At 40.6% G+C, this 12,002-nt stretch overlaps 1 protein-coding gene across 2 annotated transcripts in view; it reads left to right on the top strand.

Annotated features, from left to right (window-relative positions):
• The window catches only part of PLPPR5 (phospholipid phosphatase related 5), a 141,030-nt gene that overhangs the window by 44,747 nt on the left and 84,281 nt on the right, over nt 1-12,002 (top strand). For both annotated transcript variants that reach the window (XM_053592667.1, XM_053592668.1), the window contains exon 2: nt 11,391-11,523. In XM_053592667.1, the coding sequence (XP_053448642.1) occupies nt 11,391-11,523 (133 nt within the window). The remainder of the gene's footprint in view (nt 1-11,390; nt 11,524-12,002) is intronic.

The following is a 12,002-nucleotide window of genomic DNA, read 5'->3' as shown; positions in this document are numbered from 1 at the left end:
TACCAGCCCCTATTCTAAGAATTTTATAACAACTCATTTAATCCTCACGAAATCTCCATGATGACCCTACTTCTGTTATTTCCATTTTCTGGACAAGGGCACTGAGGTGAAGTGCAGTTCTATGATGTACCTAAGGCCATTCAGCTAATGAGAGGTGAAGCCAGCACTCACCTTCATGCGCTGTGGCTCCTGAGTTCAGACTCACAGATTCACCGGACTGCCTTGGAGAGACAAGTGCAGTCTTTGGGACAAATGTTCTAGGCTGTGTTCTCAAGACCTGGAGGGTTGAGAGTCACTGTACTCCTTAGCTGGGACCGAAGAGGACTGGGTGCCTTTCTACAAGAGTATTCCAAAAAGGAATGGAAAATTCCTTCTGTTGCAGGTTTTAATCACTTGCATGCTCAGTTCTCAGTCATCAGTTAACCCTGACCTCATCCCTTCTTAGTCATTCACTAGTATTATTGTGTGCGTATCATCATTGGCAGGGGAACTACAAGTTTCATTGACAGTCTGGTCTGAGCCGTCCTTCTCAGGACAGTCCATCTTTTCCAGTCTCACTTAAAATATCTGAAAAGTGAGAGTGCTGGATTGCTGTTTATTTTAGGATTCATTTAACCTTTCTTTCTATAATCCCACCCTTCACTACAATCCCTATGACAGTTCTTTGTATAGGAAAAGTACATAATAATTACTTGTTCAAATAAATATCTAAAAATACCTCTTCAAATATCATAATGAATTTAAAGTGTGTGGAAAAAACGACCACTTGACGTATCTTGTAGAGCCTGCAGGGCATGTTAAAACACCGATGGCCCGGACCTCACCTCCAGAGTCTCTGATGTCAGCAAGGGCGGGACCCAAGAATGTGTATTTCTTTTCTTTTCTTTTTTTTGATTTATTTAATTTATCTATTTGTTTTTTCTTTATTAAATCATAACTGTGTTCATTGATGCATTTATGGGGTACAGTGTACTGATTTGATATACAATGTGAAATGTTTATAACGAATAGATTAACACATCCATCACCTCGCTTACTTATTTGTTGTGGTAAGACAATTATACTCTTTTCTTAATAGTTTTGAAATGTACCATTGAATTATACACATTAGGTGACAATCCCCTCCCTCCTCCTGACCCCCTCCCTCCCTCCTACTTTCTGGACTATAGTTATGTTTTACCATTCATATGAATGTGTAGGTGATTATATATTGATTTCATAGTAGTACTGAGTACATTGGATACTTTTTTTTCCATTGTCGAGATACTTTACTAAGAAGAATATGTTCCAGCTTCATCCAGGTAAATATAAAAGATGTGAAGTCTCCATCTTTTTATGGCTGAATAGAATTCCATAGTGTACATACATGACAATTTGTTAATCCGTTCATGGGTCGATGGGCACTTGGGCTATTTCTTGGCAATTATTAATTGGGCTGCAGTAAACATTCTGGTGCAAATGTCTTTGTTGTAAAATGATTTTTGATAATCTGGGTATATACCTAGTAGAGGAATTGCAGGATTGAATGGTAGGACTACTTTTAGTTCCTTGAGTGTTCTCCAAACTTCTTTCCAAAAAGGTCGTGTTAGCTTGTATTCCCACAGCAGTGTTCCCTTCTCTCCACATCCATGCCAACATCTGTAGTTTTGGGATTTTGTTATGTGGGCTAATCTTACTGGAGTCAGATTAATGTCTCAAAGTGGTTTTGATTTGCATTCTCTGATGATTAAAGATGATGAGCATTTTTTCATGTGTTTGTAGGCCATGTGCCTATCTTCTTCAGAGAAGTTTCTGTTCAAGTCTTTTGCTCACATAGAAATGGGGTTATTTGTTCTTTTCGTATAGATTTGTTTGAGTTCTCTGTGGAGTTCAGTTATCAGACCTTTGTCAGGAGCATAACCTGCAAAAAGCTCCTCCCATTCTGAAGGCTGTCTGTTTGCTTTACTTAGTGTGCTCTTGGCTGTGCAGAAGCTGCTTAGTTTGATCAGATTCCTGCTTCAATTGCCTGGGGGGATCCTCCTCATAAAATATTCTCCCAGGCCAATTTCTTCAAGCATCTTTCCTACACTCTTTTCTAGTATTTTTATAGTTTCGTGTCTTAAGTTAAAATCTTTTATCCAGTGACAATCAATTTTTGTTAATGGTGAAAGGTGGGGGTCTGGTTTCAGTCTTCCACAGGTTGCCAGCCAGTCCATTTAGCACCATTTGTTAAATAAGGAGTCTTTCAGGTGGTGCCTGTGGCTCAATGAGTAGGGCATTGGCCCCATATACCGAGGGTGGCAGGTTCAAACCTGGGCCCGGCCAAACAGCAACAACAACAACAACAACAAAAATAGCTGGGCATTGTGGCAGGTGCCTGTAGTCCCAGCTATTCAGGGCGCCTAAGCCCAGGAGTTGGAGGTTGCTGTGAGCTGTGTGATGCCACAGCCCTCTACTGAGGGTGATAAAGTGAGACTCTGTCTCCATAAAAAAAAAAAAAAAGAAAAGAAAAATAGGGAGTCTTTCCTCCAATGAATGTCTTTGATAGGCTTATCAAAGATCAAAATTCCCAGATATTGCTGATGCTTCTTGTCCGAGGACTGCATTTGGGAACTGCTGCCTGTATAGCTTTTAAAATAGATAAGTATCTGTCCACTGGTTTCCCAATTGAAGAGTGAGTTAATAAGCTATTTTATCCAGTGGTTGAGATGATCGCTTCATATGCTTTTCATAATCCAGTATCTGCATTTTTAACAGGTATCTCTTAAAGTCTAAAAACCTTGACCCCTTATCCTTCTATCTCAGCTGCCCTTGGCCCACCACTTCACTCAAACTGTCCTTTCCCTGAGTGTTGGGGTTTACTGGTTAACACATACCTGCAGTCTTAACCACTGCTAGTAACATTATGGGTTACTTTATACTTTATTTTCTTTATCTATAACTGGATTTTAATAACAGTAGTTACATCATAGGGTTGCTTTAAAGATTGGTAAACATTTGCAAAGCACTTAGAATAATGCCCCAAACCTGATAAGCCTCAATGTAGCTTAGCTTTTATTACATGTTGAATGTTTCTCCCATTTCCCTCTCAGGGTACAGCCTTTATGATTTATGTTAGAGCTACTTACTACCTCAACTGTCACTGATTTTTCTTTAAATCAATCCACTTTACTGGAAAAACCATTATAAAAAAGCATTTTATATCATTACCATAAATGGGAAACCAACATCACTTGCTCAAGGGTAACTGTAAAAGAAATATAATAAAAAATGTTTTTAAATTCTCTCTAGTTATAGTTTTCTATTTAAGGCTCTGAATCTGAAGTTTGCTCTCTGTTTTCTTAAAAGCCGAGAGATTAGCAAATTCTAACTATCACAAATAAACCCCCACATTTCACTGGCTGCACCATCATTAGAGTTTAAAATGTAAGTGCGCTTCATAACTATTATGGATTAACTTTGCTTTTCAGATGTTATTTCACACACGTCTGACAGACATGAGATACAGCCAAATACTATCACACCAATTGCATGACCCTTATTTTGCTGCATTACCTCTGAAATGCTTTTCTTTTACCAGTTTCAAATCAATGATGCATGGGCATCACCATTTGGAGGCGAGAGGAATTTCTAATTGGGTTCTTATAAATGTAAACATAAAGTGTTAGGAGTTTGACATTTGATGAACATCTACAATGCTTTTGTCTTCCAAGCAAAGCTTACTTCGGTATTTTGTCATTAAGAGATACAGATAACAAAGGGCCAACCTCTGGAGGCTGAGATATGACAGCCATTTATACTTAGAGCTTAATGATTTACGCCTGCATTTTAGTAAGTTTCTATTCATCGGCAAGATGAGGCTGTTTACTCGCTGCCAAACAAGTTAATATGTAAAAAAATAGGGCTGGATACGAAACCTTTCCTCAAAGACAGGATGGAGACTTAGATGATCTTTAGGCACCGGCGGTGTCTAGATCTAGCTTTTTAGGCAAGGGGAGGTTCAAGGGCTTCGTTGAGTTCAGCACTGAGTTTAACAAAGCATAATCCAGTGACCCCATCAGGGGACAGGGTATAACAGAGGACATGGCACTCAGGTTGGGGAAAGCCATGCCAGTGGGGTGCAGGCAGTGTTAGGAGCAGAATTCTTGCCCTCGGGGAGGCAGACTGTCAGGGTGAAGTGGGCGGGGACTGTGACTCAGGGAGCAGCACCGTTGCTCAGACACAGCTCTGGCTGGGCACAAAACAGTGAGGGCCTTGCAGGTTCGAGCTCTGGATGGGTATCGCATCACCTTCCATCCACATCAGATTGACGGGAAACATGAAGCTTTGCTGTGGATGCAGCTCCCACAGAAATGGGAAGCCAGCAGGGCTTTGGCTCTCTTGGCAGAGGAGGGGATGGAATGACATTTGTGTGCCCAGATGAAAGTTGATAGCTGTGCACTTACTGTGCAAGCCTGCACTGTGGCTGCCAGTAGGGTCTTCTTTCCTGCTTTTTCTTTAATGTCCCAGTGAATGGAGAGCTTCTCTGAGATGGGTGGGGGACCGAACACCTTCTTGAGAGGCTGATGCATAGGAGGAAGTTAATGCTCCTCTCTGGGTACCCTCTCCAACCTGCTGCTCCTTGCTCATTGTCTGTAGCCAGCAAGTGCCTGTGGCAGACAGGAGGAGGGGCCCGGCTTCCTCCCAGCCCACCGCAGCTAGCACTGCTCATCACCTCAACTCTCTCTGGAAACAGCTGTCAGTCGGTAGTTCACAGAAGAAAGGACATTTTACCAAGGAGAACTATGAAGTGACAAAGCTTTTAGCATCCCCCTTCTGTGGCTTCTGTGTCCTTGTACTGTCCTGTTCCTCCCAGCCCCCACTAGACTCCCCAGAGGGAAAGGGAACCAATGATACTTTTACCCAAGGGCTGCTTTGGGAATCCAGTGAAAATGGCAGCCAGCAACTCCAGAATTAAGAATCCCTTCTTGATAAGGGATGAGAAAGCAGTCAAAATACCAGGCCCCAATTTCACCTAAGAACCGGAAAACATGAAGAAATTTTAGTGAAAAAAAATCTCAAAAAGTAACAGAGGAGTGAGTGAGTCGGGGTGGCGTGAACTCTCTGGGCTTTGTGGCAACACTGGCGTGTGAAGTGACAAGATCAGGGAAGTCTGTTTTCTAGACCCAATTCTCTTATACTCCAACACGAGGGGGGTTGTAGAGCTGCCGATGAGGTGTTTGTGCCCGTCACCTACCCCTTGAAACTGTAGAGATGCTGGGAATGCGTGGAGCTCCAGGATGCAGCCTGTGGGCAGAGAGCAGGGACTAACCTGTCTACATGGGAAACATTGGAGGAAAAGTTGGCAAGTTCCTAGGCCCAGGCCGTGTCTCTGAACTTGGACTCTGATTCTAGGTATGCCCATAACTGTACAGCTCAGGTATGTTCAACTTCTCTGTGTGGATTGGTTTACTCATCTATAAAATGGGTAGATTGAAGTGGACTCCATTCATTCTCACAGTATTCACATTTAGTGAAGCGTCTGCGCTTTAACACTCAAAATACAAAGCTAAACATTATACAATCCCTGCCTCAAAGAAGCTCTCAACTGAAGTGTGGAAGAGACAGATGTTACAAATACTATAAAAGCAGACGGAAGCAGCCATAATAAAGTTATAAGTACCATTGGAACACAGAGAAGGGGAGAATGAATTTCACTAGGGATGGACATAAAGTTGCCTTAACTAAGCTTTAAATCATGTCTCAAGCACAGAACGATGCCCTGCCTACCCAGCTAAACTAAACCAGGGACCAAGTCTAACAGCTCAGAAACATGAACATCCTGGTAGTTGGTGAATGAAAATGTTCACTGTGATTAGAACACAGTGTGTCTCAAGGCTTTGTAAACATTGCAGAAATCGGAAAAGATGGATTTAGGCTCAGCTTTGAACGATCTCTTACAACACACTTCCTGTTAATCCAGAGGCTATGAGGATGCACTGACAATTGTCAATAGAAAATTGGATTGCTCAAAATTTGGTTTCAATAGATTAATTCAATAGATTTGGTTTGAAGAGCAGAGAAAATGGAAGCACGTTCCAAGGATGCTTTAATTCAGAAAAAAAGTGAAGTGGGACTAGATTTTAAAGTGGAAATAATGATAAAAACGGTCATATTTGAAATATAATTAAGATATAAAATCAACGGAATTTAGCCACTGGTGCAGATTCCATTAGATGGAAGAAATATGCTCAAGTGATCTCTTGTACACAATGGTGACTACAGTTAATAACAATGTACTATTTTTTTTTTTTTGAGACAACTAACAGCAACCTTAAACTCCTAGGTTCAAGCCATCCTCCTGCCTCAGCTCCCTGAGTATCTGGACTACAGGTGCCCTCCATTAACACCTGGCTGGTTTTTCTGTTTTTAGTAGAGGCAGGGGTCTTGCTTTTGCTTAGGCTGGTCTTGAACTCCTGAGCTGAAGGGAGCCTCCTGCCTCCACCTCTCAGAGAGTGAGGATTACAGGCATGCGCCACTACCTGTGGCCAATGTACTACATTCTTAAAAACTGTTGAGAGTAGATTTGAAGTGTTCTCACCACAAAAATATAACTATGTGAGATAATGAATGTGTTAGCTTGATTTAGCCATGACAGAATATATACATATTCCAGAATATCATATTGTACACCAAAAATATATACAATTTTTATTGTCAATTAAAAACAAAATAAGTAAAAGTAGTTAATAGAGAGAGAGAAATGGGGGAAGGAAGCAGAAGCATTACGTGTTAGGGCATGAGAGTATGAGTCTTCATGAAGAGGAGGATGGTTTAACTGAGAGGGAGGCAGACAACAGCAGGAGTTTGGGATGGGCTGCATGGATTTCATTTGGCCATGAAGGCTGTGAGGACGTGCACAGGTAGACCTGAGCATGCTGTGTTATGGTGGACGGACACCTCTGTCTGGAGTTCGGGGCAGAGATACATACCCAGGATGCCTTACAGGAGCAGAGGTCAGCAAAGCCTTAAGAGGGATGATGTCTACCGTGGAGGGATTTTGGCCAAAGAAGAAAAAGCCAAAATCAAATACTAGAGAACAGATAATTTATATCTGCAATTAATTGAGTAAAACCTCTAATTCAAATTTAAGAGAAAAAGAGAAATGTATGCATCAGAGCAGTGGTTCTCAACCTTCCTAATGCCACGGCCCTTTAATACAGTTCCTGTGGGTTGCAACCTGGCAATAAAATTACTCATAAAGACAGAGAAATAGAAGGAAAATAGAGAGTGCAAAGTCCCTTCTTTGCACCTCGTGCTGTGCTAGGCTTAGGAACAAAAAGTAAATAAGAATATCAATTATAATAGCAATGTCTTCAAATAGACTATATACTGATGCTGTTGCCTTTAATAACACCACCATTGTTTTTAATATTATTGTTACCAATAACATTTTCATTGATTATGGCAAAAGCTAAAATTTACCAAATGCTACCTATGTGCTTTTGTGTCCAAGGAAAACTCTATTCTCGTCTCTGTTGAGGTCAAGAGTACCTTCTCTCCTAACACTGTCTTCCTGGAGAGTTGTTTCTGAATCCTTCACACTTGTCTAATAACAGCCCCTGATTTTTATAGTCAGGATAACACCTTAACTTTCTTTGATGCTGTGTTAGGTTATGTTTTCCTAGAACCAAATGAGACTAAGATGTACAAGATTTTTGTTAGAGAAATATTTGTATAAGACAGAGGTTGGGGGCTAAGAACAGAGACAGCACAGAGAGCCTTCAGATGGCAGTGGATGTTGACTCCAGCGCAGAAGAGGAAGGAAGGAGGCCTGGCTAGGAAGTACTTCAGACTAGGTCAGGTAGGCTAGTTCGGGTAGTCAGATTGGGTAGAAGCAAAGTTTCAAGAAAGATTTGTTCAGGCCCTCATGGGTAGTCTTTACGCTCATGGGTAGTCTTTACGCTCATGGGTAGTCTTTATTCCAAAATTGCCCACGGGCGATACCCTGCCTCTTAGATGACTAGGCTTCTCTTGGCATCCCCACCATGCTCAGTCACTGACTAGGAGGACCCTGTGGGAAATCTGGCCTTAGCATGGACACAAAGTGGACCCAGAGTAACAGCACCTGGGGCCATCAGTGTGCAACCCTCTCTGCAGCAGGGAATCAAGTGACACATTTTATGGCCACTACAGAGGCCTTCAGTAACTTAATGATACTTCTAAGTGTCCTCCTGGTACATGTTGTCCAAGTCAGTCAAATAAAACTCAGCATATGCAACTTTGCACTGTTAGTAATTATTTTGTTTGTATGGACACAATTTGATTATAAACCCTTCTTGAGCCTAGACTGTGCTCTTAACTTACAGGACATTAACTTAAATGCATTCAGCATAACAAGGGTTATCTTAGTTTATTATCTGAGTTTATCTGAGCACAGCAAACAATGGGAGTTTTCACTCAGGAAGTTGGGTGGGGGAAGTTAAGAGAGAAAAGGTTTGGAATAAGGAGTTACATAGATGCTGTAATGGATTCTAGGGAGAAAGAGAAGTAAGCATGTAAGTTAGAGATACCCTCTGAAGGAAAGCAGATGCTAAGGCATGGGCTTATGCATTCGGTGAGATGAAGCTCAAGTAGGTGGACAGAACACAGTAACCAGAGAATGTGCTGGAAAGAGCTAGTCTAGACCAAGAACTGTCCTGGGGGAGTCCAGCGGATGTAATGGATGGGAGTTTGAAGTGGATATGTGTATGTGGTGATAGCGACTGTTTCTGAGAACTCCCTCTTTAGCCACAGAGGCAGTTTTCATGTACCATAACACACCTACTTAAACTTGGTCCACTGGACCAGGAGAGACCCTTATTTTAACTTAAACTCCCTGGGAATTTGGAATTGGGGTTTGGTATATCTTACCAATTGAAATGTTTCTTTGGACTGGGCTGACACATTCATGATAAGGTTTTGGGAGTCTGTTGGGGGAAACCATGTGTGCTGAGAAGCAGGAGAGCCAGGTTGTAGGAAGGCAAGAATGAGTCCGGTGTACACAGAGGAGCTGAGATGAGGGTCAGTGTCACTCCAGGGAAGATGGGTAAGGAGATGGAGGGAGCTGCTGCCTGGACTCCTGAGGACTTCCCATTCATGGACCTAATCCACCCTTCCCTTAGGTTCTGAGGGAGGTAACCCTGGAATAAATTCCCTATTTTGTCTCATGTAGTTCGAGCAAGTTCCTTGAAGTAGCAGCCAACAGTAGTGACTAAGATCTTTTGGCAGATACGCCTAAGACACAAACAGAAAATTTAGAAGCATGAAATGTGCTGAGGAGCAGGGAAGAGGTCGGTCTTAGGAAGCCGCTGAGAAGAATGTGTCTGTGAAGAGCAGCCCAACAAGGCAGCTCCTGGTCTTCTTCAAGAACATGGCAACTAAAAGACTTATCAAGACAGTGGTGTCGCTTACAGGATCTGATTACAGGATGGGGTAGATCCTTCTTTAAGGAGGCAGAAGTTGATTATTCAAAGTCAGCCAAAACATCAAAAGAAAAGATACTCAGATTTATTAAAGATGAAGTATTTTGAGAATGGAATTTATTTATACATTCATTAAGAATTATTGGGTGTGCTCTCAGCCTGAGTTGGGGTGAGGGTGCTGTGGGATGGAGACCCAGTGGAGGCTCCTGTGGAGCAGGGGCAGGGGAGAAGACAGCCCAGGTGGGGACGCAGTCAGCTCATGAAGTGGAGTGGATGATGGTTGTCAGAATTGGGAGCATTCTAGGGCAAAGCAGACCCAGACGTTAAATCTGAAAACTCAGAAAACATCATGGTGATTGAATCATTTCTTTCAAGGAGAAATAGTGAGGAGTAGAACACGAAAGAGTTATTCGGAAAGGGAGATGAGAATATGACAGACGCACAGCTTGTCTGGGTGTCACTTTCTCCTGACACACTCGTGAGAAAGACTTTCTGTGCCTACTTGGGCTGGATCAACTGTTTATCACACACCTGCTCGACTTCACCAGAGCCAAAGCTGAAATTCAAGAGGAATTTGGAAGTTTAGTCTTTCCTAATTCAGTCAAGTCTCACCAGACAGGCAAGACTAGTCTCTTTTTTAATGTTGCTCGGCTCAATGTCATCTGGTTTAACCCTGAACTCTGGTCTACTTGGGAAAAGAGGCATTTTTAAGAAAAGAAGAAAAGGTGGTAGAAAGAAGGATGAAAATGAAGAAATACTTCATATTCTCTCCTTCACCTTGGGGTTAAAATAGGTCAGACATCTAACCTTCTGCAACCTCCCTCTCCTTCTCTGCCCCAAATTGCTATTTGGACTATTTTGTAATCATAGATATCACTTTTCATGGAGACCCTAAAAGCATTTCCCTGAGGAACGTCAGGGGCTCTCCATAGAGCGACCTAATTAACATTGGAGAAACAGACTAAAAACAAACCTAACAAGGACAAATTAGCAGACACACTCTTGGCTCCAGGTTACTTTTCTCTTTATCATACATCTTGTTCTGCTGTTCATGGCCTTAAATAAAGCCTAAAGATCTGAGGCTGAGTCAGAAATTTCTGCTTGGCTCCTGACTGGCCTCAAGGCCTGGAAATTATTTAGCCTGCCTAAATCTCTTTTTCCTCCTTTGTAAAATGGAATAATGACATTTGCTCTAATGTCTTGCTCCATGATTTAGGGGCCTATGTATGAAACCCCTTGCAATGTAAGTAAGATAGCCAGGTCCTTTAATAAGTCAGTAGAGCAGAGTGTCTACACCAGAGCCTAGTCCTACTTACTGGCTGCCAGGCAGTTCACTTGTATTCCAAGTCTTGTTTTCTCTACTTGTGAAAAGGGCATAATATTCCCTGTTTTGCTTGGTTTTTATAAAGACTAAAATAACATATTTATACCAAGTATAAATATTGATGATTACAATTCTTAATAATGTCTCAGAATAAGGTAATCTTAAGGCCAAACATGTACAAATTATTTTTTTTCTTATCGTAAATGTACTACATCGATTTTAAATTAGTATGTCTATACAAAATCCTTTCAAAAATATTCGCATAGACAATCTGTTATGAATTCATGGCAGAGTCAAATTTAAATAAGACACAGCTACTAAAAAAATAAAACGTGGAATTTAGTTACACACCAAAAATAAGTGAAAGTCCTTTATATTTTTTAATGAAGCCTTTTAGAAAACAAAAATGTTATAGTTCATTTTTCATAATTTATCAAGTTAGGACTCTCTGGAATTAAGGGAAATATAGGTTACATACGTAGGAATAAGGTTATATTAAAAGAGTATAAGTAAGCAAATGTGGCTCAGTTTTACATGAGATTGTTATATTCAAATGAATTCCATTTTGCATTTTTTAAATAAAAATATTCTATATTTATGTTGGCTATATTCTCATATTCTTTAATCTTTTATTTCCTTCCAAGATAATAGTTGGAGAGACTGCTGTGTTTTGCCTACAACTAGCCACAAGGGATTTTGAAAACCAAGAAAAAACTATTTTAACTGGAGATTGTTGCTATATAAACCCACTGGTGAGGCGAACTGTCCGATTTCTTGGTATGTGTTCATTAAATTATTTTTATTGTTGCTGAAACAATGTTTATGTATAAACTAACCTTTCAAATAACCCATATTTTAACTGCACACAAATATTAGGCTATGTCTTTTTTGAAATGTTTCCATTTGGTTTTTAAAATAAATATTACATCCTACTTCCTCTATAATATTGCAAGTCCTTCCTTCGGGATGGCATTTTCACATTATAGTAAGGAAAAAATAACACCACCCTTGGATAGTTAATATTCTTTAAGAAACTAAAAATTACCTAATTAAATTAAATAATTTACTATGTTCATGAAATTTCAGATGCCATGCTTGGGGAAAATGATAATCTAGATAAGTTGTTGAATATCATAAAAGTTAAGAAAAATAATCCAGCAAATAGAAGAAATATTATATATATTAGTTACTGTAGGTTGATCTCCATGAACTACTTCTGAGCTGTTTTTTACATGAGCAAAAGTGTTTTGGTGACT

This window comes from Nycticebus coucang, chromosome 5 (assembly GCF_027406575.1).
Source record: "Nycticebus coucang isolate mNycCou1 chromosome 5, mNycCou1.pri, whole genome shotgun sequence".
Taxonomy (NCBI): Eukaryota; Metazoa; Chordata; class Mammalia; order Primates; family Lorisidae; genus Nycticebus; species Nycticebus coucang.
Note: the sequence above shows the minus strand (reverse complement) of the source record. Positions and strands in the feature narration are given on the sequence as shown.